General features: G+C 42.3%; 1 protein-coding gene across 3 annotated transcripts; it reads left to right on the top strand.

The window, feature by feature from the left end:
• The first annotated feature begins 621 nt into the window (after positions 1-621).
• Positions 622-27,104, top strand: KCNK12 (potassium two pore domain channel subfamily K member 12). 3 transcript variants are annotated; one of them, XR_005818028.1, is made up of 3 exons: positions 622-990; positions 16,601-22,493; positions 23,771-27,104. XR_005818028.1 is itself a non-coding variant. In XM_040550736.1 (2 exons), the coding sequence occupies exons 1-2, from the start codon at positions 642-644 to the stop codon at positions 17,494-17,496; spliced, it is 1,245 nt and encodes a 414-aa protein (XP_040406670.1). In that variant the 5' UTR covers positions 622-641; the 3' UTR covers positions 17,497-27,104. The 3 variants fall into 3 exon arrangements, 1 of the variants encoding a protein (XP_040406670.1); XR_005818027.1 differs by having other exon boundaries at positions 16,601-23,889; positions 26,775-27,104; XM_040550736.1 differs by having other exon boundaries at positions 16,601-27,104.
• The last annotated feature ends 499 nt before the right edge of the window (positions 27,105-27,603 follow it).

The raw sequence follows: 27,603 nt of genomic DNA, 5'->3' as shown, positions 1-27,603 counted from the left end.
CCGGCGGCTTTGGGGTGCCCGGCGGCGGGGCGCGGACACACGGGGGGTGCGGACCCCGCCGGGCCGGGGGTACCAGGGGTACCGGGGAGGCCGAGGGGATCGAGGGGACCGAGGGGGGGGGGGGGGCCGAGGGGGCCGAGCCGCCCCGTCGGTCGCGCCGCCCCCCGCCCCGTGCCGTCCCGCCCCCAGCCCGGCGTGGCGGCCCTCGGGGGCGCGGCGGCAGCGGCGGCCGGGCCGTGCCGGGCCGTGCCGGGCCGGGCGGCGGCTCGGGGCAGGCCCCCCGACGGGGATGCGGCTCCCCGGGGGCCGCGCCAGCCGCTGCCGCCCCCCGCCCGCCGCCGCCCCATGGGCATCGCGCTCGGCCGGCCGGGGCGCGCCGGCGAGGCCGCGCCGCCGCAGCCCGAGGCCCCGGGGGCGCGGGGCGCCGCCGCCCGCCGCCGGGCCGCGGCGTCGGGCTGAGGGCGGGCGGGCGAGGCCGGCGGCCCCGGGGCTCCGCCGCCAGCCTTGCGGGCAGCCCCGCCGGGGGATGACTCAGAGCCGCGGCCCCTGCAGCGAAGCCGCGGCCCCTGCGGCGGCGCCGCCCGCCGCGCCGCGCCTCCCCCCCGCATGCCCGCGGCCCCCGCCGCGCCGCGCCGCCGGTGATGCCTCCGCGGGGGGCGGCGGGCGGCTGCCGCCGGCGGCGCCTGGCGCCCCTCAACGAGGACAACGGGCGGTTCCTGCTGCTGGCCGCCCTCATCGCGGCGTACCTGAGCGCCGGCGCCACCGTCTTCTCGGCCCTCGAGAGCCCGTCGGAGGCGGCGGCGCAGCTGCGCTGGAACCGGACCCTGCACAACTTCAGCCGCATCTTCAACATCAGCCTGCCGGAGCTGCGCGCCTTCCTGCGGAGCTACGAGGCCGCCATGGCCGCGGGCATCCGCGTCGACGCCCTGCGGCCCCGCTGGGACTTCCCCGGCGCCTTCTACTTCGTGGGCACCGTCGTCTCCACCATAGGTGAGCGCCTCCCCGACGGCAAGGCGCGGGGGCGCGCCCGGGGAGCCCTGCGACCGCGTCCCGGGGCCGGCGTTATCGCCACACGAGTTTGGGGACCGCCGTCGGCGGCGCCGCGTTGCCCTGGCAACCCGGGCTCGACCGGGGGCAGCCCCCCCGATCCTCGGGGGACACCCCAAATCCTCGGGGGGCACCCCCAAATCCTCCGGGGGTCGCGGCTCCTACCCGCCCCGCGCTTATCCCGGGTCGTTCAGCGCCGCGCCCGGGTCGCGCCGGGTCCCGGGTATCCCTCGGGCATCTCCCGGGCATCCCTCAGGCATCCATAGGGCATCCCCCGGGCATCCCTCGGGCATCCTCGGGGCTCCAGCGACCCGAAAGTCCGGCCACGGGTCGTCCCGGGGGGCCTGGGTGGTCGCTGCCCGCGGGGCAGCACCACCGGACTTGGTGCTTGTTTTCAGTGCTGATAAAGTTAAGATACCGATATGAATAAACGCATGAAATCTACAACCCGTATGTCTTGTAGCCGTACAATAATATGCATTCCCAGTACATCGCTGGCCACAGCAATTGCGCGTGTCCCATCAGTGCTTAGACATTTGCCTGATGAGCAAATAGTGGGTTTCGGGGCGGGGGGGGGGGGGAATTTTGTTTTACTCTGAAATTGCCCCATTGAGAACTGTCGTGTGGGAGACCTGGTTTAAGTGCGTTTCTGGCTTTCTATGACTTGGAGAATTGCTTTTAGAAATTGTGTCCCTGCAGAAATATCATGCTGATCTTTTCGCTCTACCAGTTTTTAAGTGTTGTAACAAGCCAATTGTCCTGGGGCTGCGGAGCAAAAATGCCATACTTTGTGTTTATTAAAAAGAAAGAAACGTACAGCTCATTATTGCACACACTCTCATTTCGTTCAGAAAATGTTTTATCAATAGTGACTAAGCTCTGTAATAGAGCTGTGATGATGACTATAACAACGTTGTCAAGTTTTGTTACTTTTTGCGTTGAATAATCCAGTTAAGTTTTCCTCTTCAAGTCTGTTCGATAATCCAGTCATTAAAACACCATTTTAACTCAACATTGTTAGGCCTTCTTTATCAAAGGAACACATATTTTTGAAAGACCATTATTACTAAGCTGAATGGATGAAAAAAATGGTCAATATATTAACAGGAGCTGCTCTGTCCTTACACCTGCTATAGCAAGCAGAGATGTTTAACTGCAGATCTGTTCACTTCTTCTCAAACCCCAGCTTCTCTTACATGTGGCTATTAAAATGTAAAATGTTTCCTCTTCATTTGCAAATAGTTGTTTGTGTCTCCACTTCATTGCTCTGTCTGCAATCATTTGTACCTGCACAAAGGGAATGAAAAACTCAGCAGCATTTTACAGCAATCTTGACAGGTGGAAATGGGCGAAGCGAGTATTGTATTTCTCATATTCCTGCAGTACGACCTAAGGCATTGCACTCTCTTTATAGCCAATAATGTGTGTATCTCGGGTGCAAGATGGAGACTGAAGATTGTTTTTCCTGAGCTACAACAAAGGCCCGACTCTGCCAAGCATTCACCAGGGTACTGCTTTCTCTTGGCATACGTCCTGCTAGTTCTTATTTCTGGATTCCTCACATGGCTTCCTGTGATTTCAGTGAGCTTGTGGTAGAGCAAAGTTTTGCCCTGGTGAGGAGATGCAGCAGGAAGTGAAGACTGGGCTGTGCCTTTGGGTACCACCAAGGCTGTTGCAGGGTGCCAGAGGTGTAGCAGTCCCAGCAGGAGCAGCATGTCTTGGAGAACCTGCACCCCGAGGTTGTTGCATCCCAGCATTGCTTTTCCCAGCCATGTGCACAGCACCTGCAGAAGAGGAGCTGCTACCCCATTTCATTACTCCTCTTCTCTTGCCTCTTCAGGCTGCTGCAGCTGGTAAAGCGAGGCAAAGCCCATGGTGGGGTCAGCTTCTTATTCATGGACTAGGTTTCTTCTACCACAGTTGTGTACATCTATTGTTGTTCATTGCATTGGCTCAGCAAAAAATAAAAAACAACAACAAAAATACTCAGTGAAATGTGCCAGAAAGCTGTCTTGCTCACGCTGCCAGCAAAGGAGAAACTAAGTGGTAGACATCAACGTGTCACCCAGGGAAGTAGTTTCAAAGCCTTTCTTTTATAGTCCCTTTCATCTCTGAGCCAGCTTGATTAAATACCTAGCTATCTGATCTATCTCTGATTCCACTGTCAGCTGAAGTACCTTATTATCCTGGTTCAGAGCAATTTCACTTGTGTTCATGTCACAATTCATTGACAAGGAGAAAGCTGTCTTTACTTAACTTCACCTAGGACTACCAGACATTTAGAGTCAAAACAGCTTGCCTTCCCCAACTGCTTCATCAGCTACATATGTCAAAGCAGCTTTATTACTTCAGCCAAACACGCGTCTGTGTTAGCAACACATCAGAAAGCTTCACAAAAAGTAGATGCCATCTCTATCAAGGTAAAATCACCCATGGATTACTCTGTCTCTTATCTGTGAAGTATTCCAATTTAGAGAAAACTCACCGGGCCTTTTCAAGCCCTCATTCTCCTGTCCCTAGCTCTTACTGTGATGCAGTCCGGTGCTCCTGAGCAGGTGCTCCACTCCCTCATCCCATCTGCACAGTGCAGGTACAGGGAAAACCACCCATCTTTATTCAGGTGTGTGGCCTGGGGAGAAGTAGCCGGCCTCCACCTGGCTGGGGACAAGGGCTGATTCCTCCATTCTTCTTGGGCAGGACTTTTGTTCTACTCTGCTTCCAGTTAGGTGCTTCATCTCTTGTATTACCTTGGCTGTAGCTCTGCGTCTTGCATAATTACACAGAGTACAAGACACAGCCCCAAGCCCCCGGGTAAGGGACACATTAGCGAGGTCTTCAAGAAATGAGAGAGTTAACATGAAACGTTAAGTCTAGTATTTCAGCATTTTCCTGAATAGCCCACAAAGTGACTGACTTATAGTCCATAAAACACCCTCTTGATAGCACTCTGGGCATTCATGTTTTATTATTGCATTGTTTGTGGTTGAATAATGAAATGCCAAATCTATTTTTCATTAAACATGTCTAGATTTTCAGAACTATGTAAGAAAAATTTTCAGACTAGCTTCAGATTGCTTGCTGTCAGTCTACACCATTTATTTAGTCATTTCTTTGCTCTTCAAAAGGTATTTTCTTGTATTCAATTAATAGTATTTTTGTTCTGATTTCTTTAAGGAGCAGCTGGGTGAAATATATTCTTGATTCATTGGTCTAACTGGCAGTAGACTTTGTTTTTCAGATGTTTTTTTCCTTCCCCAAATACAAATCACAAATAGTTCCCAGCACATTGTTAAAGGCTGAAAGCAAAGCGTAACTCAAACAAGTCTTCTCCCTGGTAAAATGTCGCAAAGCCTAGCCTAATCTGTTATAGATTTTCCTGTATTCTAGTGGCACATACACATTCTGCTTAGCACATAAGGCAATTTCTGAATGTCTGAAGCCCTGAATTTCTTGGTCCACGAGTCTAGGCTCTACCCAGGTTTTTTTTCTTGTCTTAAATGTTAGAATAAACACTAGGTACGTACCTATGAAGACATATTGAGACATCAGCTCATTATGAAATTTAGATTTTAAGCTTCTAATGCATAAATACATTTTTCAAAATCCTTTGGAAAATGAAGTGATAAAATTGCTTTAGATAAATCCACGCCAGGCATAAAACTCAGTAAGTAGTCCAATGCAAAAAAAAAAAAAATTTTTCAACATAAGATTTTTAAAATGCACCCTTACAGCAGGTGGATTATTTTGAGATAAAACATATCTGTGTGCTTGAGAAAAGGCCACTGTGAGGAAAAGGATTGAAGATCTTCACATCTTCCCTCTGTACAGCTGTGTGAGGGTTGCAGGAGTTTAGGGCATGCCCTACAGGCGTGAGTAGGATCCATTCTTTTTTCCATGATGTATCCTGTAAAATGACAGCTCCATCCAAAGTGATGGGGCACGCTCTTCTTCACTTTTATCACAGAGAGGTGGCGAAGGGACAGCCTTGAAGCGAGGTGAGAGATAAGGCTCTCGCCTTATAAATGAACCCACATGTAGGGAGGCCACATAATGAGAAATGTTTGGTATTTTTTATTAGCTACCAAGCTCCCAGCAGCTGCACTCACCTTGTTTAGGATCTACCCTTTTTTAATTTAAAGCCATTCCCCTTTGTCTTACCACTACACCCCCTGACAAAGAGTCCCTCTCCAGCTTTTCTGTAGGCCCCTTTTAGGTACTGGAAGGCCGCTGTAAGGTCTCCCTGGGGCCTTCTCTTCTCCAGGCTAAACAACCCCAGCTCTCTCAGCCTTTCTTCGTAGGAGAGGTGCTCTCACCATTTTTGTGTCCCTCCTCTGGACCCACTCTAACAGGTCCACGTTTTTCTTGTGCTGGGGGCCCCAGAGCTGAGCTCAGGCCTCCAGGTGGGGGTCTCACAAGGACAGAGTAGAGGGGGAGAGAATCGCCTCCCTTCTACTTCTGTGGATATAAGTGATTCCTCAGTGATTTTCCTGAGATGAAGACCTGGCTTCATAGCAATGTTTTCTACTTCCCATAGCTGCACGGAAGCATTAACTTCCTTGGGCACTACTGATGGGAATTTCCTGAATGTGTGGATTTGGTTCGAGTGCTTCAAGCACTCAAAGTAATTGGTTTGTGTCTTTGCAGTTGACAGTGACTATGGGAAGCTGTACTTGGAGAACATCCATGCAATTATGTGGGCGACTTGAGGTGTCCCTGCTGAAGGGTTTGATCCGACATTTGTTAGTTTCTGTTTTGGTTTGGTTTTTTTTTGGTTTTGTTTGTTTGTTTTGTAGAAGGGGAGGAACCCTAGCACTTTCAATAAAGCCCTTTAAAAAGAATGAATTTTTTTCAGAAGTATTATTTTAATCAATCTCAGTACTTCTCAAGGCAGAAGCACAAGTTTACCTGCACAGTCAGTGGAAAGCCCAGGTTGCCTTTGTCCTGGGCAGGAGGAGTGGGGTGGGAGTAGGGTATCGTGGATGTGTGGTGGAAAGCTACCACTGTGCTCCCATCACCCCTGCCTCAGTACAACTTTTCTGAAGTGCTCTGGCCAGGCTCAGAATGTTCTAAATTGGGCAGGGGAGTGGGTTAGTCTCTACTAACCGATGTTAAGTTACAGACCTATCAAGTAAGACTGATACACAGAAAAAATGAGTATTTATGTTTGAAAACACTGTACCAAAATGAACCAACATCAGTACAGCAGAGATCTGATTGTTGTTTCATGGCTGGAGGCGCTAAATCAGGGGACACCAGAATGCACTTCCAAGCTCCCTTTCACTGTGTGCGCTCTGGGCTTTGTGGCACCCAGCTGGAGCACTGAAACCTGGGGTCTGAATGCCAAGCCCCACAGCACCTCAGAGCAGTCACCAGGAAAACAAAGCCCCTCCCTAAAATCAGGAAATAAAGAATTTACTCGTCGTGATGTGAGATATGGTCCTGCATCACAGATATCAGGGGAAGTTTTATATTGACTTACTGTGTGGTGGTCAGGTTCAGGGCAAAAACAAATCACAGTTTGTTATTCTTTGGTTCCTTTGGGTAGCAGTATCCCTAACCTGCATGTACTTGCTCTGTGCTTTGATGGCTTAATAAATCCAAACGCTGCCAGAAACCCTGCACACTGTCTTCCTGGGGAGCCTAGCCAGCCCCTAGCCTCTGCCATCCCTGTTTCCTCTCCTCTGTCATTCCCCTGGATATATTCCCCCTTTCCTGGAGTTAGAGCTTACCTAATACTCCCCTGTCACCCAAGCAAGCACTCTTAATTCCTCCAGCTTCTGCTCTGTCCTTCCCAATTAGCAAGCCCTCCACTACTGATGATTTGCTTACTTCATTAAATTTTGAATACTTGTTTTGCATCTTTGCAGCCTTTCAAGTTAATATCTACTAAACAAGCTGAAAGTAAAGCTTTACAGTATATTTCTGTTCCTAATCACCCTGGTCTCTCTTCTATACTGTTAATCTTGCTATTGGCCCTCGTGTCTTTCTTCGGTCTAAATATTTCTCCCTTTTCTGGATGTCTTCTATTTGTCACAGAACATACACGTTCCACCATTTTTTCTCACATTTACCGATGGGTCATTTTTGCAAGCATTCTGTCTTGCTTTTATGCAAACTAATTGCTCTTCATTGTGAACAGGAAAGAAGAAGAATTATAGGACAGATCTGTTGGCAATTAATGTCATGTAACAATAACAACTCCAGGTGTTATGCTAGAAAATACTACGGGAAATCTTCATTACTGACTGCTTTATTAACGTACCTTTGCAGCTATTGAAGTCGCTGAGAATTTTACTGCTTGCTGTAATAGCAATTATGGGTAGAGCAACAGAGATACAACTTGGAACATTTCATCCTTCATTTTTTTGTGTGAAGACAGCTTGTTTTTATTGGAAACATAGCCTCTACCTACGATACATATGAAGCTTGCTTACCTTTATGAAAAGAGATGGTTTTCCTAAAGTCTCAGCACCAAGTGCATATCTGAATGCATTTTGGGATAAGGTAGGCAAGGACAAAGAATAGTGTTCATGCTGGTAAAACTCCTTCAGAGCCCAATACATCTTAAAAGTGATATTAAAACATTTTGTGAATAGAAGTATTTAAGTTTAAAAAATTATAACCTAAGGGGCAATTGCCTAGCAATCCACACAAATCAAATATGTTTAATTTTATGTTTCCTCAATTGCCTGCTTCTGCTGAAGTCAATAGTAGGTCAACCTAGAGAGCTTTAGGAAATCCCACTTTACTCATTTTATTGGCACACATGTATCGCATATGCAGATCTGACACTGTCAGTACTTCCTAGTACATGTCACTGCTGTAGGTAATGCACCTCCCTGAGCCACATGAGTCTGCTGATGGCAATAAGCAGTGCACAGAGCTGTAGATGTTGGAAGGTTTAAATGCAATCTTTCTTCAATCAAACAAAGAGGAGGAGAAAGAAAATTAAATCTAATTACATTAGATGAGGCAAAGCATTAGTAGCCTTTTCAAGTAATTAAAGCTTTGGTTTCGAATAAGATTAGAAATTGAAAGGTTTGATGTTAATGTAGGGGATTACTCGAGTGAGGCACTGCTATTACTCATGTTTAAAAATCCATAGTAAGAGCTCCTCACCCATAAATGAGAAAAGCAATAATACCTTGATAACAAATCTCCTTTAGAAATTATAGGCAAATGTTCACATTCAGTCTCAAGTCAAGCAAATTTAATCACAGCAAAAACAGCAATTAGGGGAAATTTGCCCATATGAGAACAGTGTGAGAAAGTAGTTCAGTAAATTTCAATTAAAAGAATCCTTTTGGTTATTCATTATTAAATATTCTGTCATTTATTTGCTGATTATTGTGCAAGCAATAAATTTATCTCCTTAGGATAAACAAAAGAAATTCAGTATCACTTGTGCTCAACGTATGTATAGAGTCAAGTCTTAAGACTTTGGGGCTGGAAATGACTGCAGTGTAAAGGAAAAAAAATATGGTAAAACAGTTTGTCAATTTACAAAAACTGTTACTGGCAGAGCTGAAAGGACCAGAAAAATGCTGGATAACATCAAAAGTGGCTGATAAAGTGTCTAAGGTGTTTGATATCATTGTCTTTAAAAGGAATTAAGGGAAATGCTTACTAAAGAAGGAAGAGTTACATGCAGAAGTTGAAAAAGAGAAATAGTTGGTTAGTCCAGTTAGTATTATCATCCTGTATTTCTAGTGCAGTGACTTAAAACTAGGTCTTGTGTCTTCACGAAGGAAGTAGGAGACCTGACTGAGCTAAAAGAGGCTTAAGAGTTTGTTTCTTTGCTTTCAGCTGTAACTTTTTGAAGAATGGGCCTCATGAAGGCATATTTGGACCATTAAAAAGTGATGTAGGTCTGTCAGTTTTTTGTTTGGTTGGTTGGTTTGTGGTTGGTTTGGGGTTTTTTGTGTGTGTGTGTTGTTTTTTTGTTTGGTTGGTTGGTTGTTTTTTTTTCATTAAATCATAACTGTAGAAGTTTGTACATAAATTTTGGGGGGAAATGGCCAAACAATGTAAAAGATTTTGCCCTGTATGTTTAGGTTGTTTTTGCCTTACAGGTACATCTTTATAGGCTACTCTTTTTAAAGCGGAAGAGCTAAAACAGCCATCAAGAGATGCAACTTTAAAAAATATCTAGAAGTTTTCTGTTTTAATCCAGCCAAAAGATAAGCCAGTGATTAAAGCATATGACAACCTTTCCCGTGTATGAAGCTTGTAAAGCCCAGGAGTAACACACTGTTTTATCAAACTTCTCATGTAGAGAAATAAGGCATACACCCAAGATCACTTGTGAAAATCTGATAATGCTATCTAATATGCTGTGTCATCTCAAATTGAGTGAAAATCAATTCTCCTCAAAGGATAAGTGTTGTGAGGTGTATTTGCTCTAGAGTGGCAGTACGCATGCAGATATTCTTTTGAAGTCCATAATATCTCAGGAATATAACAAAATTTGTATGCCTTTATTCCTTTTTTCCTGGCAGCTCGAAATATATATATTTTTTTCTACAACCTTGGGTCTGCACAGGCATCTGAAATGCAAGTTTCAACAACGGAAGCTAATGTGAATGCTAATATTTGAAACACTCAATTTGAGATGACAGAGCATAAGCTTTTTCCTGTTAGGGTGTTGCTTAGATACACAATTGTCCATAATACATATATATATATATATATATACTCAAAAACATAGGAGAGAAATAAGAGCAGAAGGAGCTTTAAAGGATGAAAAACTACGATCTCAAGAGAAGGCAACTTTTTTTGAAACAATGTTCACATGGAATTTTATCCTCAACTATGAAGAGTGTGCGAAGGTCAGAGACAGCAGTCATGAACAGTTTCAGACAGCTGACAAATCTCAAGAGAGGAAAGGAAGTGGCAACACTTGGAGTCCATGAGCTCTAACATTATGTATATCCATAGGTGCTGAAGCTGACTGTGTATATTTCTTGTTTATCATTCTTTCCTTTTCTGCCAATTTTTGGACATAGTTACTCTAAATTCAGAGTTGTGTCCTCTAATAGTGTTAATGTGTCAAAATCTCTATGCTTTAGCTGAGGTTCAGCAGAATGGCAAACTGAGACAGATGCTTCTGCACACAACCTGGAATGAGATTAAGGCTTTGATACAGCTGCAACAGCTCTTAAAGCAGGATTTAAAGACCATTAGCCTCTAGTGCAGGAAAGTGTTTTTCCACAGTAATATAACTTACGCAAACAACTCAGGAGTGTGTGGGCTATATTTTTCCATTATTAACACCACCGCAATTTCAGAAAACCTAATAGCAAAAATGTTTTTCACACAGCTATTAGGATAAGGAAAGAAAATAAACCAGGGAGAGGATTCTGATCATCAGACAGCCATGAGAAACAGCTCCTGACTAGGTTAGGTCAATTCACAAGGACTCAGTCTTCTATTGAAAGAAAGGGCATACTGCTCGATGCGTTGGAAGAAAGTTTATGTACGACATATATGTTAATAGAGAAATTAAGGAAGACTGGTGGTGCACAGTGCTTCCATCCCTATTCAGTCTAGGGACTTAGAGTCAGCAAGAATACTGCCAGCCCGTAGGTCATGGCTTTCTTTTTCTCTGTAGTCTGAATATGTAGTCTCCTGGTTTTCAGGAGCCATCCTTCTCAGAGCTTCATTCTCCATAGTCTCCTTTTTGGAGAGGGCTTCTGTCCCTCATTAGAAACCCTGTCATGATACAATAGGATTAACCAGAAAACCCAAACATAAATTTGCCAAAGATTTCCAGCCTTAAACCTGAGACCCTCCTTGGGTGTTCCAACTCCAGGGATGCTGGCAGGAGGAAAGGGAGCTGCGTAGCAAGGCCTTGCTCCTGGAGCTGCTGCTCGTTTGGCGGTGCTGGGTGCTTAGCACAAATTGATACCCAATTGCTCATACAACGTACACAGAGGAGCAGCCAGCCACAGCCGAGGAACCATAAAACTGATTTAGAGACACTTCTGCTTCTTCCTGGTCTTGGCTCTGTGCCGAAGCAGCTTGGCAAGAGCAGATGATCAGCCTCCTTCTGTACTTATAATAACAGCCTGTAGCAGCAAGCAGGGTTTTGGGGGGTTAGTCTCTGGTATGCCCTCAGTTCTCATGGTGTACACAGAAATGGCAACGTGCGGTACAATGCGCAAAAAAAGCTTACCTGCTTCTGGTAAATTAATAGAGCAGGAGTATTGCTGCTGGTGGGGAAGCTGAAGCTCCAACACATTTTTTAAGGGCCACTTGTCACTCAAATTTACAAAAATTATACCACTTGAGCTTCTAAATGTCCCTGCTGACTACTCACTGGAAATTGACAATCTTTCCTGGAAAGCTCAACCAGGTGTCGGCATAGTAAAACACACTTAGGAAACCTGCAGTGGGGAGCAGAAGGTAAACGTATGCAGTCAGCCAGGTTGTAAGCTGTATTCTTCTCCCCTTCCTTGGGGGCACCTCCAATGCGTTCAAGTCCTGTCGAGGTGGTAACATTTCAGGTGCTCAAAAGAAACCTCATGCTTACTGCTCTCAGGTCCAGCACATCCTTCACCCTAAATACGTTGCTCCACATCTGACACACAAGACGTTCCTTGTAGGGCATGGGTGTCCCCCATGACAACTGTTCATTAGCTTTACCTTTTAGTTATTTATTATCATGATTGCCAACTTCATTTTTTGGGGGGAGGGAGTAAGGAAGCTTAGGGTGTTTGAGGATGACAAATCTGTTAACTCTCTTAGAAACTGGTGTGTTTTTAAAAGGAGTGAAAACCTAGCCATGACCTTTTAGGTGGTAGTTTAAATCACACCCAGCAGAGAAGCACTGAGGATAACTGATTCAGTAATTCACTCCTGTTATGCATAGCTGTGTTTTGGACAACCAATAACCTGATTACAGTCGTGTAAAGAGAATAAAATTGGTGCTGTAGAAAGCCTTTAATAATTGTCCTCAGTTTCTTGAAACCCCTTCATGTTCTTTTCATCATCTCCATCATTCTGCAAGAGTGGATTCCTTTGAATAGCAATTGCACCAAGCACCATATTTCAACAGCGGAGATGTAATGAGAAACAACAGCAGCGACCTGGCTGGCTTTTCACTATGTTCACTGAGTTTATCATAGTGCTCCTTAAGGATACAGAGCAGATTTAACATCTTTGCCCACAGTGTCTAGCTAGTGGGCAGGGTGCATATATGTACAGTTGTGTGCACTGAATATAAGAGGTGGAAAAACAAAAGATTTGTCTTAGCCCACCCCAAGTGCAGCACTGGTTTACAAAGCAAATTTACAGCATCCCTCCCCACCTATTTACCTTGGAGTTTTGGGAGAGCAATTTCATGTTGAAAGAACTTTACAGAAGTTACAAAACAGCTAGGAGATGCCAGAAGTAGCCTACCTATTAATTATTATTAATGTGGTTGTACAGTAATGTTGACAGCAAATAATTTGGCATTGGAAAAGCTCTAAAAATATGTATATTGTTTGAGCCCAAAGTGGGGTGTTTTAATAAAACTGGCTGGCAAGAATGTTAAGGAAAGTAACTTTTTCATTCATGGCCTTTGTTATTGATGGGAAAATCGCAGCTGAAGTGGAAGAACTGCCTCATGGTACTCTCAGTCTTTGGGTAAAAGTGCTGTATGTGGCAGAAGAGTTCTCCATCTGCAGCAGATTGTCTCTAAGCTGTGGCCTTGTATCCAAGGCAACTGTTTCTGGATGTTAGGTGTTGAGGCGCTATAGAATAAATGAGAGGTAGCTGGGAAATTCACAGGTAAGATTCTGTCAGGAACAGTAATGATGAAATGCTAATGTGAAAAGTGGTCGAAGGCCCTGTGCAACCTGATCTAGTGGGTGGCATCCCTGCCCATGGCAGGGGGATTGGAAATGTATGTGGTCTTTAAGGCCCTTTCCAACCCAAGCTGTTCTATGAAGGGAAGGAACACAAGAACCGTAATACAGAATTTTAGTCTCAAAATACAAAATATGATACAGTATACATCTTAATCAATAATGACCTACTAAGACTAGGGAAAACCATGAAGTATGGAACAGACATGAAATAAAATTGATTGCTTTTAGTTTATTTTTCTGTAACGTACATCTTGGGGACCAGCCCTATAAGAGCTTGGTCTTTGTCTTTCATGAACTTCTTTCTGCCTGGAAGCAGCATTCCAGTTAGAGGGTTTTTGTTGATTTAGAGAAGTCATCTGTTTAGAAAGTTATACTCAACAATTTTAGGGTTCAGTTTGTTATTTTTTGTTGGTGGTATTTTTTTTTGTTTGTTTGGTTGGTCGTTTTTTTTTTAATTCCTTTAAATATAACCATATTACTAAGGGATGATACTAACCTCATGACATAAGTACCATTATACTCTGGGATTTAAAATGATTTGCCAGTTTTGCTCACCTGCTGCATAACCTAAGTACCATGGCAGGACACCTGCATGAGAAGAGCTGAGAGGCTGGCTGAGAGAGGCAGGAGTGCTATAGGCAAAGGCTGGGAAACTTCCTGCTCCCTGAATTCTTGTGTTCAATTTTCAGGTGACTAAAGTATTCCTGGTTAAAACATTTCTGGGTAAATATATCTCTACTAGAAAACTGTCACCCCTTGAATCTTAAAAGCAAGACCAACAGGAAACATACTACAGGCACATACGTCTTTGCAAGTTTGTCAAGTTCTGTTTCTTGCTTCAGTCACCAACTTAAATACATTGAAATCCTGATGAGCTGAATAGTAACCACAAAACTTGTTATGCAAGTCAGGGAAAGGGACTCATTAATTGCCAGCACTTACCCATGAGAGACTGCAGAAGTATAAGTATTATCTGAGAGTTTTTATCAACTCATCTCTGCTAATTCTGTTTGTCTGGGGAGCATTCATTTCATCAAAGAGATGAAACTTCAGCTTGTGATTTTTGGCAAACCATTCATTTTAATTATATGTGATTATTCATAGGTTATTCATATGGAATATGAATTCAGCTTTTTGACTGAATCTCTTTGACTGACATCAAAGAGAGGAAATGAATGCTGCCATTGACCTAATAGCGACCTAATAGCGACCCCTGAGGAGCTCCATTCATCACTGATCTCCACTTGGACATTTACCCATTGAACACTCAATGGAGTGCAACTACTCAGCCAATTCCTTACCCACCGAGGGGTCCATCTGTCAAATCCATGTCTCTCCAATTTAGAGACAAGGATATCATGCAGGACAGGGTCAAATGCTTTGCACAAGTCCTGGTAGGTGATGCCAGATACACTGTTGTTCTTTGACTGAAAAATTCGAAGCAGGCAATTCTGGCTGTATTAATTTCATCCAGGCATCATGATGTGCTGAGCCTTGAGAAGGGACTGAGCTCAGCTGTATTGTGATGAACATACCAGAAGTAACCCCTCTTGATTCAAGTGGTGCTGAGGGGACAAACACAATTGACAAAGGAAGCCCATGTAGGAAGAGTGCATGAGTGCACTTCTAGCTGCAAACTGCTGAAAGAGCACGTGATGATGCTGTATTTACCTGTTCTTACTGTCTGCCTGTTTTATATATACCTTAGTGCTCTTGTTACAGCAACATGTCCTTTCATCTTGCATAGCTATATAGTGAATTTTGGTAATATTATGCTTCAGAAATCTTACTTAAACAAAATGTATGAAAAATATATACCGCCTCTCATGACTAATCACCAGAAAATACTAAAAAAAATCAGTGCATTTACAATTCCATCTGAACTGCCACTATTTTTTTAAAATTAATAAATGTGTTTAGCCATATGTGTGACAATAAACCCATTTATTTTGATTGTGATGGTCACAATGCTTACAGTGAAGCACATGCTTAACTACTTTTATTAATGAGGCATGGGCTAACAGATGTCTTCTCTGTAATGAGCTGGCCATGTAGTCCTAGCTGGCAGCCACAGGAGACTCCCCAGCTTCTGGCAAACACTAATGGATATTCATTGCTAAATCAGAAGGCTCCTGCAAGCAGCTAGACTGACCCAGAGAACAACTTCACCCCACAGAAGAGGAACTGAATAAAAAACTTCTCATTCACCCTTATTGAGTCTGGGGCCAGCAAGGTAGGCTTTGTGAAGTCTGCTTGAAAGGTAGATTTTCAGCACAAGAAAATAGAGAGACTGGGTCTAGACAACATCTAATTACCTCTGTATAATTTATTTATTTTTTTTATTCTTTGGTACTATTCTGCAGATTTTTCACTTCCACATATTTTGTGAATAAATAGGTTTTGAGCAGCAATCTCGACTCATTTATGGATAGGAAATACTTATTTGTTTTTGTTTAAAGGTGCATAATGATAATAAACTGGATTTAATGATTTCATTATGTGTGCATTATCTATTAAATACAGCCCTTCTTACTCTTAGCAAACTTTCACTGATGTGATCTGATATTGATATTTATCTCCCTGAATATATTACTTGCTCAGCAATTTTATGTAACAATGAGGTAAAGAAACTTCAGCTTGTGTTTTTTGGCAAACCATTCATTTTAATTATATGTGGTTATTTATTCATGGAATGTGAATTCAGTTTTTGACTGAATTGGTGAGTATTTTTACAGGGAAGAATAGCAGTAGCAAAGGTAATACCTACAGAATTAAGTCTCAGAAGAATCTTTTTGAGATACTTCATGAAATATATGCAATTCTTTTTCATAAAATGACTGGTATCAGCAAATAATGTGCAACAAGTTTGCTGTGTTTACTTGCATAAAAATTTGAGATTGCTTTTACATCATTTGCACGTTTAAGCATCTACAGCTACAAGGCATTACTGCCTATACATAAAATTAGGTATATGAGTAATGGCAAAATCAATTCTTATAAAGAAGAGAAGAATTAATAGTGTTGCTAGATCTTTCTAGACTTTGTATACTGTGATTTGTTTGTTTGTTTGTTTTGTTTAACTATGCAGCAGTGTTTTACCCTGCTGTAAGTGTCCATCTGCAGGACCATACTATTCCCAGCCTGCCAAGTGGCTCTACAATGTAGCTATCACACCAGAATTAAATGAGATTGTGGCTTTTCCTTTGTTCTTCGATTGTACCAGGTGGGCTAGGCTCTGTTGGGATTTGATTTAGACTTTACAGTGGCGTTATTCTTTGAATAACGTTCAATCTTTGAGAAGTTTTGTGTTTGTTTGTTTTCCATTATGCAACCTGAAGACTTCCATCTTCTCAGCCACAGGGGTGTAATCAAACTTTGATAATAATAGTGTTACACTGATTTACAGCTTTTGAATAGACAACTTTTTCAGCAGGCCATGGTGGTTCACACATGTAGAAGCAGGGAGATGACCTGATTGCTTCATCTCACCACAAAATGGCTCGGGCTCAGGAATGCTTTCCACCTGAATTTACAGTGGGGATCTTCATTACTTACACGATTTTGTGTTGACCTAATCTAACTTAGAAATAGCACTCTTTCTTTTGTCCAGTGAGACAAGACCTATGATAAGTTACATAAATCCTGAGGTCATGCATGAAAAACTGTGACATTAATGTTGCTCATTTATCTTCACACCTTAGGTTTTGGAATGACCACACCAGCAACAGTGGCTGGAAAAGTATTCCTCATCGTTTATGGGCTTTTTGGGTGTGCCGGGACTATCCTTTTCTTCAACCTCTTCTTGGAGCGCATTATCTCTCTCCTGGCATTCATAATGAAGGCTTGCCATGAGAGACAGCTGCGAAGAAGTGGTCTCCTACCTCCCAACTTCCGAAGGGGGTCAGCTATGGCTGGGGTGGGCAGCCTCATCGGGTGGAAGCCATCAGTTTACCATGTGATGCTGATTCTGGGAATTTTTGCTATCACCCTTTCTTGCTGCGCGTCTGCGATGTACACGTTGGTGGAAGGATGGAACTACATTGACTCCTTGTACTATTGTTTTGTCACCTTTAGCACCATTGGCTTTGGAGATTTGGTAAGCAGCCAAAATGCTGTGTACCAAAATCAGGGATTATACAGATTTGGAAACTTCATCTTTATATTAATGGGAGTATGTTGCATATACTCTCTTTTTAATGTCATCTCAATTATGATCAAGCAACTCTTGAACTGGGTGTTGAAAAAATTTGAATGCAGATGTTGCCCAAAGTGCCATAAATCAAGTGCCCGCCTTGGACGTCGCAACGCCATCACACCAGGAGCACGCCTGCGTCGGCATAAAATCTCAATGGACGCTGATGGACAGTACGACAGTGACACTGAAGGCAGGAGGCTCTCCGGTGAGATGATCTCCATGCGGGAGCTCATGGCATCAAACAAAGTCTCCCTGGCCATTTTGCAAAAGCAGCTGTCTGAGACGGCCAATGGCTACCCAAGAAACGTTTGTATCAATACAAGACAAAATGGTTTCTCTGCAGGGGTGGGTGCTCTAGCCATCATGAACAACCGCTTGGCAGAAACAAGTGATCGTAGGTAGAGTTTTTGAAATGCCTTTTTGTTTCCTTAATAAAAATGATGACTTCAGGAGGAATTATCACTGTAAACTACTGGAAAGTTTTAAATTCAGAAACAGACAGTATTCACTGGGCGTCCAGCAATTTGGTTTCTCAAGTTTTTATGTATTCTCTAATATGCAGTAACATATTTACCGTAATGTTACGATTTTCCCCAGAGAGGTTGTGGGAGGGACTTGGGTGTCTTTGATGAAGAATCTGATGCAATTTCAGAAGAAGGGTGTGCATTGTTATGATGCTGCCAAAACCAACATCTTCCTCAGAAAATAACCTCAACCCAAACTCTGGGTTAAAATGCATTCTGGGCACATTCAGTTCCAGATTCAAACTTGGGGGATAAGGGTTGGCTAAACCAGTATCTCACTTTGTTGAAGTCTGGATCTGACCCTGAACTTTGTACTTGATGTTCTTCACCAGTTCCTCATACCAGGCCTGTATATAACATACATGTAGGTGACTGCAGTTATACCAGCTTTAGGGTGATTGTGCTTCACTTCAATAATCCTATTGACCTCAATGGCAGAGGATCATATTGACTGAATTCCCCTAACTGTCAATGATTTTTTTTCAGCTAGTCTTGTTTGAACCACTATGTGCTACCTAACTATTAAAAGTCAGGGGATTATCAGTCAGAATAAGCATGTTGAAAATGTGCAAAACTATTCCTACCTACTGAATAAGCGAAAACATACCAGAGAAGACAGTATTCATCTCTGGTGTCAAATGTTTGCATTACCACTGAAATATAAGTTAAACTGTTTACTAATTACATTACTTTTACATGAAATAGTCTGCTAAAGTGAATGTAGGCTCTCTTTGTTGTCATAAATTTGTATCTTTTACTTCTACAATACTATTGCAGGGGATCATGCAAATAATTTCTTTGCAATTCTTCATGGGCCCCAGCACTGTACTTGTTTTCCACAAACCTGACTGTGAAAGTTATACAAAAGAGCTTTGCTTTGGAGATCCCCCAGAAGCTGACTTCTCCCAAAATGTTGATATTAAATCATAAATTGGCCTAAGACTGTTGCTACTGTTTTAACTCATATTTAATCTGTACTAGCCCAAACTGCTAAAGAAGCATTTTTAAGCAAACCTGGTCTAAGTGTGTAGTTTACCATGACAGAGGGGGCAGAGGAATATCTGCAGATTTCTATCATAACTATTTCCAAAGCTCTGGATCATTTCTCTGTTCTGTGCCACATCTTTAAGGATGTAAAGATAATACGAAGGCTTCTGTATATTTCAGCAAGAAATACAACTTAAGGTTGAAGCCTTAGGCAAGGTGATGACTACTAGGCTGGCTGTTGAGAAAAAATAATGAAAAAGCTGATGGAAACAGACTAGGAATATTAGAAATGTTTGAAAATACATCTGTGGAGTTTCATATAGTTATTGTGTTTCTGTGTTTTGTATGTGTTTGGGTTCTTCCTCATTTTGTTTTCTTTTTAACTTGTAGGAGTGCAAAACATTTCAGAATTTAACCTTGGAAAACTGACTTTTAAATGAAGGTTTTGCACACTTGAGACTGCCAGCTGAAGGATGGCAGTGACTGTATATTTTGTCTAAAGGAGAAGGAATCAGGGCAGCAGATAGACCATCCCATGTGGCTCTCATATCATAAATGTAGTCACAACTTTTATCAAGATGCATCTGGCCAAAAACACTCAATGATGTTTGCATTCTCTATCTACCTGATACAGAATCCTATTTAAGAGTACTTGGCGTGGCAGAGACTGTGTTCAGGAGGCATTCATCTGGCAGGAGCTTCCTTGGTGACAGAGACCCCCAAAGCAGCATGTGTCTGTGTGTGCACTCTGTCTCAGGTGCTATGTTTGAGCAGCCTTTTGAGGAAGCATACAAAGGTCAAAGTGTTTAGTCCTGCTAAGTTGAAGCCCCCTGAAAGATTACTGTAAGCAGGATGTATAGGTGCAGGTCATGGTCTGGGGAAAGCTCAAAGACCCAGTTCAGGCAGGTGACTTCCAGAGCCACAGGGGCCATCTTTGGGAACAGCAGAGGCAGGGAGCCAAAAGAATTTGTTCTTTCCCACAGGACTATCTCCAATGATAGATCTCTTTAATTATTATGATTTATGAATTAGTTTATTAAGAGCATGTATGGTGTGCTGCGGTCTCTTTGCAGCTAGACCACTCTTAGGATTGTACCTTGGTACCTTTGCCATTGCATGGACTCGTTGAAGAGAAACCCGCTGCGTGAAGTGCAGCTTGAGTAGAGGCAGATGGGCTTTATTCCAGCAGAATTACTTAGGTTTATCGTTATAAAACTGAGTGCAAATGCATTAACATTCTGTGAGCCCAGGAGATACATTTTTATGATAGCAAAATAGCAAATTAAGGGGTTTTATTTTTTCAGTAAGTTGCTTTTAAAGAATAAGAATTATAGCTATGATTAGGAACATGTTTAAATGTTTGTAAATTGTTTTCAAACTACCTGCTCCTGCCTGGGAAATGTGAAGTAATATGGAGTTGTACATACACCTGTTCTGCTATTGCTGCACTTTTCTGAGTCCACTGAGTTCTGATTTACACATTACTGTTTCTTATTGCCTTCATCTGATCTAGATGCTAGACTGGACCCCAGAGGAAGAGCATTGTAGGACCCTTTGCAGCTCCTATTGACATCAGGGGAAGTTGGATTGGCTTTTAGAACTGGGTTCCCAAGGGATTTGGACATCTGATTGCTACTGTGTGCAATTATGTCCAGTGTCTCATTACTCCTGAGATCCTTGAAAACCTTCTCCTTAGCCTCAGAGGGATGTAAAGAAAGCACATGCCTTGATTTCTACCAATCGCCCCATTCCTTGCAGTGCATATATCCCCACATAGTGACGTGACTCAACCACAGGGACCCCCCACCTTGTGTCTAAACTCCATAAAAATCCCTAAACTCACCTGACTCATCAAGCCCAGTTTACAACAGCGTTCAGAGCCTGGCTACTGAACTGTGTCTCACTGGAGAGCTTATGAGAAGGGGTGGGCTTACGGTTCCCTCATATTCAGTAGCCAAAGTGTTTTTCAGAGATACATGAAAAGCAAGTTCCAAATCCCTAGACTTCTGCCTTCGATTACTATCTGAGCATTCATCACCCATGTGCATGAATACATGAGCCAAGAGGACACAGGAGATTTGAAACTAGTTTTTCACAGTCCCTCCTTCTCTTTCTTTAGCTTTCTCATGGAAACTTTAAGTTTGCAAGGCTTGACAACTATCTCCTCTCCTTTGCTATGTACAATTCTACTCAGTTCCCCACAGCAGCCTGTTTCTTTTATGAAGTAAACCCTAAACTTGCACTAGGTGCACGAAGTGCAATTTTTCCTGGTATTTCTTCACAAACAAAGGAGATACCTACAATACCCAGATATAGGCTGAAGCACAAGAAATCAGAAGGAAACTGAAGGAACAGAGTAAGAAAATGAAAGCACACTGCACTAGATTGCACTTTTTTTTCAGGAAACTTGGGAGTTATATTACAGTCTTAATTCTTTTTTTATAGTTTTATTTTTGGACAGCCAGAAAGTTAACTTAGGGTCTGCAAGTTCATCTTTCTTTATTCACCCCTCTTTGCATCCTCCCCCAGAGCAGTAGCAGTGATCCCTGCTGGCTCACACCCAGTCATCTCAGTTGCCTGATGAGCAGCTATACAGGCAGTACAAACTGTAACTCAGCTCCGGTACCCCAAATTGGGCTTTTGCTATTTTAGCCTGAGAAGAGTGTTCACAAGCAGCAGAGAGCTGCAGGACTTCTCTGTGAGCCAGCCATAAACGAGAGAAATGGTTGCACAGGCATGAACTGCTCAGACCTCCAGCAAGAAGGGAGGAGATAACATGTTCACCTGATCCAAGTACTAATATCTTGCAGATAAGAATTAAAATTTAAGTGGAAATTAACAAGACCATGAGCATGAATTCTCTCTTTCTGCTGGAGCTCAGGACAGAACATTTACAAGGAATAGTTTCTTGTGAAACCAGTAGTGTTTGACATGCCATTACCTTTACCTCTTGGGGTTTGTCTTGACAACTTTCAAACCAAGTTTCAAGTCACACTGACACATCATTAGATTGCCACTGTTTTCTTCCCATCTGAAAACACACTTCATGTTTTGTGAAAAAAAATAGATTGTCTTTTATTTCCTTGATATGTAAAGGATGTCCTTCAAACAACATAAAAGTTCAGTGAAACAATCTCGTTGACCTCCATCACAGATAGCAGTTTTGGAAGGACAAGGCTGCAGTTTAAGTTCTGGTTTGCCTCTCTCTCCTCTGGAAGAAATCTTTCATAAGTAGCTCCTGCTAACAGTAGCAAGAATTTCAAACGCACTTTATGCAGTGGTTGGAATAAAGCAGCAAAACTGAAAATGGAAAGATAGTCTGTTATAACTGGTATTTTTGCCTCTTTGATGAGTACATGCTAATGGATAGCCCAATTGTCATCTCCATTTGCAGCCAAAATTATTACTGGAAATAATTCTCACTTTTTTGTGTTTTTCTAACTTCACTTGAAAAAATAGTCAGTGCCTAATTATTCCAATGAATGTTCAACACTAATTTAAACAAATTCATACTTGGTGTGATGCTGATTGCTAAGCAAATTTATGGATATGGCTTCTGCTCTAATTGGAGTACTAATGTGCCTTCTCAATTTTCAACATTTTCAATGTTGTATTTAAATAACACAAGAAATGTTATGTCATGGAGTAAGTTCAATTAGGGCACATAAATATTTTATTCACATGAAACAGCTAGTGAGGTGTGCTTCGGGCATTTTACAACCAACACCCAAATTCTTTTTTTTTTGTGAATTCTTCCATTATGAGCTCACAATCTGCTTTTATGCGTAGTCACAATAGTAAAACAGAAGCACTACATCGTCTGTGGGAAACGGATGGCCAACTCCCCCGAGATTTGACTCACAGGATATGCATATTAATATATGCACAGTAAGTGGTTCATTATGCCTTGCAAGCATGTTATGTAGTGATGGCACAGAGGTAAGGCTGCTTCAGTTTATGTGACCTCAGTCAGCACACAGAGCCCAATAAAGATGCATGCCTTTTTTTTTCTCTCTCTTTTTCTCTAATAATAGTTAACATCCACCCCTTAATTAGAATATACCTTTAAAAAACAACAATTTCTCTAAGGATTTTATACCCATAATGTAAAACCCAAGGTCATTGGATTTATTCGTTCCATGGGAAAGGACAGACAGTGTGCGTATGGATACCACTTATAGCAGAGTACCCAGTACTGGCAACTTAGCACAGGAAAAAAAAACACAGACTTCTATCAAAGAACAGCAAGTGTACCTTTAGCAAGAGACATTGCCACCTGTTGATCCCCTTTTACTTCCAAAGCTTTGAGATGTTCACACCTATCATAAAATCTCAGACAACATCACAGCCCAAAGTAGCTCTTGGTGCATCACAGGCTCATCTACCTCATCTGGAACATTAAGAGACATATTTTGTGAGCAGCAGAGGGAAGGGAGAGGGGCCACACACTTACATACGCTCTGCACTTCATCCAAGAGGAGATCATTGTAATGGTTGGATTTCAGGATGACAATGACCAAACCTACTGCTGAAAAAGCAACTATGCTGCTCCGCTACATGGATGAGCAATATTTTAGGTATAGTGCAGGCCCTAGTTCCCATGCCTAAGGTCCCCATCAGTCCCAACACCCATGGCACACTCTGGCACATGCCAGCCAGCTCCCAAGCCTGCACCAAGCACAAGGAAGCACTGGGTATGGGGAAGTCAGTGGATTTTAAACAGTGTAGCATTGTAGTACAAGTCTTTTCAGGATTAGACCCTCCAGCAGCTGATGCTTTGTCAAACCGTCTAAGAAACACAAATAAGATGTTCCCATAATCCCTTTATATTTCCCAGACTGTAAGATTACTTTTCAAAGGCAGCAAGTCAATTCAAAATAAATGCCTTTATAAAAATACACAATCACCGATAATTCTGACTGTGCAATTCAAACACCAAGTATTTTCTCAGTGGCCGTCATTTTCTAATTTTTGTATTAGAAAATCTGTTTTACTCCTTGCAAGTAAAATATATCCAGCCATGAGCAAGAATTCAGCTCTAACTTCGTTGTAAAAACCTCAATATCTAAAAGCACAACATCTGAAAAATATTTTGGGCTTCTTTGTGTTTGTGCAGATAACGTTTATTTACAAAAATAAAAGATGCCGTCCCTTTACTTACACAGATACACGATTTTTTAGCTCACTGGAATTCTGCCTTGTATACTTACTGCAAAATTCGTAGTTGCAAATTTCAAGCCAGTTCAAAAGGACTTCAGTGATAAAAGAATATATCTGCTCAAAGGTATTCCTGTTTAATTTTTTTTTTAAGGGACACAGCTTGGTAGATATCTCTAACTGAACTGGTATTATTATCTCCTATTGTGAATGTCAGAAGAAATTTTCTTCTTCTGTTAATTCCATTGTTTTTTGTGTTTGGTATTTGCTTACTGCTGTGCTTCAGTGTGCATTGTGAAAGGAATGACCCATACTGTTTCCTAGGTGGTATCACTTTCCCCTTTGCATTAATTGCAGACATACTTAGGAGAAACATTGAAATTAGACACTTTACTGAACACTTTTGTCTAAAAAAAATGTTTTATAAATTCTAGATTATGAGTATAAATTATTTGTAATGGTTGAAATGAGCAGTCTGGATATTTTTCCTGTCAATAGAAACTTGACATTAACTCAGTAAATGATGTTAAAGGTACAGTTTTATATAAAAAATTATTCCTATTTTATCCAGTTTATCCAATTTGTGTAAAATTTTTAACAGAGAGTAAGACAGATGTAAATCCCATTTGGAAAATGCTCTATTCCACACACTCCTGCTTATGAACAGAACTTCTAAAGGGATTAAAACTGAGCATACCAGATCACTGCAAACACAATTGCATTGACAAGCTCTCAAAACTTGAATACTTTACCTGTGTGGCATCTACAAAATAAGGGCGTACTAATGTAATTCTAATTCAGGCAAATAAACAGAAATAATGGAGTTCCACTTTCTGCTGGCCATTTTTATCAAAAAGACCATTGGTAAAAAGCTGCTGTATCGAGGATGGTTTACTGACTCAGTGTATACATGTGCTGTGTTTGGTGCTTCTGAGAGTGAGAAAGGCAGCTTGTTCAAGGTCAGCATGCGCAAAGTAACTCGGAAGAACGAAGCTTTCGATGTTAATGCTTTCCACTATTTCAGGGGAAAAAATGGTGCTGATTAAAGGAATATTTTCTTCGAATTTCCAACATAAGGAAGTAGAGAAAGGCCAAAAAAAGTTTACATGACTGGTATTGAGCCACTCCTGAGGGGCACAGCAAAGCACTGCATGTGTTTCACATACTACAAATGGTTTCTGGCTGTCCTCAAACTTGGCTGTTCCTGAAAATTGAGGGTTTGGGGCACAGGTGTAGTTATTGACTCATTTTACACTGGAAAAGCAGCTGTGCTGTGATCTTAATTTGCCAGTTAAATGGATGGGATGATTTGTTTAGGCTTCCTGTATGATGACAGCATGTATAAATATTACAAGATGAATCAATTGCCCAGGCTGGTTATTTTCACTAAGAGATCTCTAGCAGTAAAAAGGGAAGAAACATCTTATCATTTAGCAATTATGTTACAGCAAGTGGCAGCAGCCCCCTCTAGCCAAGCGTTTCTCAGCATGGGTTTCACGAAAAGCTGGCCTTCAGCTGTTGTACTGGTTCTGTCAAACCTGATTGCCCAAAATTGTGCAGGTAGCCCTTTTGATGGTCATGGTTTTGCCAAAAAACTAACAAAATAAAATATATTTTTAAAAAATAAAAAAGGAAAAAAAAAAAAAAGAGAAAACAAGAAACACCAAATAGCAGCATCTAAGAATAGCCAAATAATCCAAATAATAAATCAAAATAAAACAATAATGATGATCCATACAGAAGCTGCTGTTGGTAGCAGCCATAGATGCTTTCCCAGCACTGAAGGAAATTTGGGTTTAGCAGAGCAGAAACTGGATTTTTAGGGTGCTGGACATTGCCCTGCAAACAGCTACAGCAGCACAAATGACACTTCATGAAAAACCTTTTGCAGATGTTTCTGCACTGTTAGGGAAGGTTTTCATCATCTATACCGAAATCAGAAGATGACAGCAAATTGTACACAAGCACGTGCTTTTTACAAGAAACCTGTCACAGGTAATAGCAATATTAGCTGTGGCAGGTCCAGGTGTGCATCAATCTCTGTTTCCAGACAGACAAAACCCTGAAAACCTCCTCTTTTATTACATTCCTCCTCCACAAGCTGTTCACTCACTTTTAGCAAAATTCACCTGTCAGGAACTCCCACTCGTGTGGGTTTGGTGATGACAGCAATTTTAGAAAATGCTTTGTGCACTGCAAGACTGTCACCCCCGGGACCTCAGATTCAAATAACTTTCTACTTCCAAAAGTGACAGAATTGGTAACTTAAAAGAGTGGAAATTCTCTGTAGTGTTGGGAAGGGTGTTACCCAGAGCCTTCTGGGCTACCCTGGGAGCCCGGTCTTCCCGTGGGTACCGCTGTGTCTTGTTTCTTTTCCCATTGTGAGAAATGAACAGAGATGCTCCTTCACCTGCTGACTTCGCTCACCTTATTCCTAAAGAGTTGAATGATGAGGAGATTACGTAAATGAAAGAGCTGGGGGGGTTCTAGGAAGCAAACGCTGCTCTCCATTTTCTGCTCTCCAAGTGCACTTGTCTGAATCTGGAGTAACTTCATTGAATTCCAGGTAGTAGCCAGCGTAATTAAACTTACACAATTACTCTTAAATGTATGCTACGAGTCAAAAGAAACTATATGAGTTTTACAGCACAATTTCAGTTTTGTTTACTGAGTCAGGAGCTGAAATAAAGGAATATAAATTCCTGTAAACCATTGACCAGAAATTATAGATATTTATCCTCTTTGAGATGATGCTTCCTAGCAAAACATTAAGCTGAAATAAACTTCAAAACTGAAATCTATTTAAGCAAGTGACATTTTAAAAATGATTTCGTTCTGGGTTGAGAGGAACTTTCCCTCCAGCACATCCAATAATTGTGAGTGCTTTTAACTAACCCACCTGATTTTTGATGTCAGCCCATGATTTTTCTAGTGCAAGATCTTTGAATGTAGAGGACTAAAAGCCATAAACCAAGCTAATTGAACTCAAATCTGCTCGTGTGTTATATACAGCTTGCAAACAAAATTGAGTGGACGTTTTTGGCTCCACACCCTTTCATTCACACGAGCAGGGTTACGGCACTGGGCGGCATAGAGGGCTGGCGGTCAGCTGCATCACCGAGTGGTGCAAAGGCACTGTCCGGGGGTGCACAGCAAGTGAGAACCCCGAAGAACCTGCTCACCACACTCAGTGAGCATGCCTCTGTGGTTTTAACGCTGTGCTACATAGCCAGTTAAAATTGCTGTACCTCTGGTAGGGTAGCAGGTTGGAGATGGCACTTGGATTGTTGCCTTTAACCTCTTACAAAGACTCTTGAAATAAATAAGAGAAAACACTGCCTGGAAGATGTGTGTGAGTATTATTCTCTTTGGAGTCAGTGCTACTCGTGTTGCTTTTGATTGCATTCGATTTTCTTTCTCAGAGAAAAGTTTCTTCATGTGTGAAGCATGTTCATTCACCAGTGTACGGTTCGGTAGGGCTCGGGGGGTAACTGTTGTGACATGCTTCTAATGCACACGGCTACCATCTAGTAAAGACTGCAGCAAACCCATTCTTTGCTTTGCAGTAACACAGAAAGCAGATGAAAACTGTTTGCTCTGTAAACAGCTATAAGGAACTTCAGCTCTATCTCCCCGGTTTTCGTTCAGATCAATAGGATCCTTCTGTCCAAGGTATTAAGATAAATCCAGGAAATTTTGGTATTGATTAAAGAGAGACATTTAAAAAAAAATCAATCATACTGCAGACAGAGAAATGTTACTGCCTCGAATGTGGAGGCTTGTTAATCTTGCTAGATAGCATGGAACCAAAGTACAAACTTTTGTGGTTCACAGACCCAGC

This window comes from Cygnus olor, chromosome 3, assembly GCF_009769625.2.
Source record: "Cygnus olor isolate bCygOlo1 chromosome 3, bCygOlo1.pri.v2, whole genome shotgun sequence".
Taxonomy (NCBI): domain Eukaryota; kingdom Metazoa; phylum Chordata; class Aves; order Anseriformes; family Anatidae; genus Cygnus; species Cygnus olor.
Note: the sequence above shows the minus strand (reverse complement) of the source record. Positions and strands in the feature narration are given on the sequence as shown.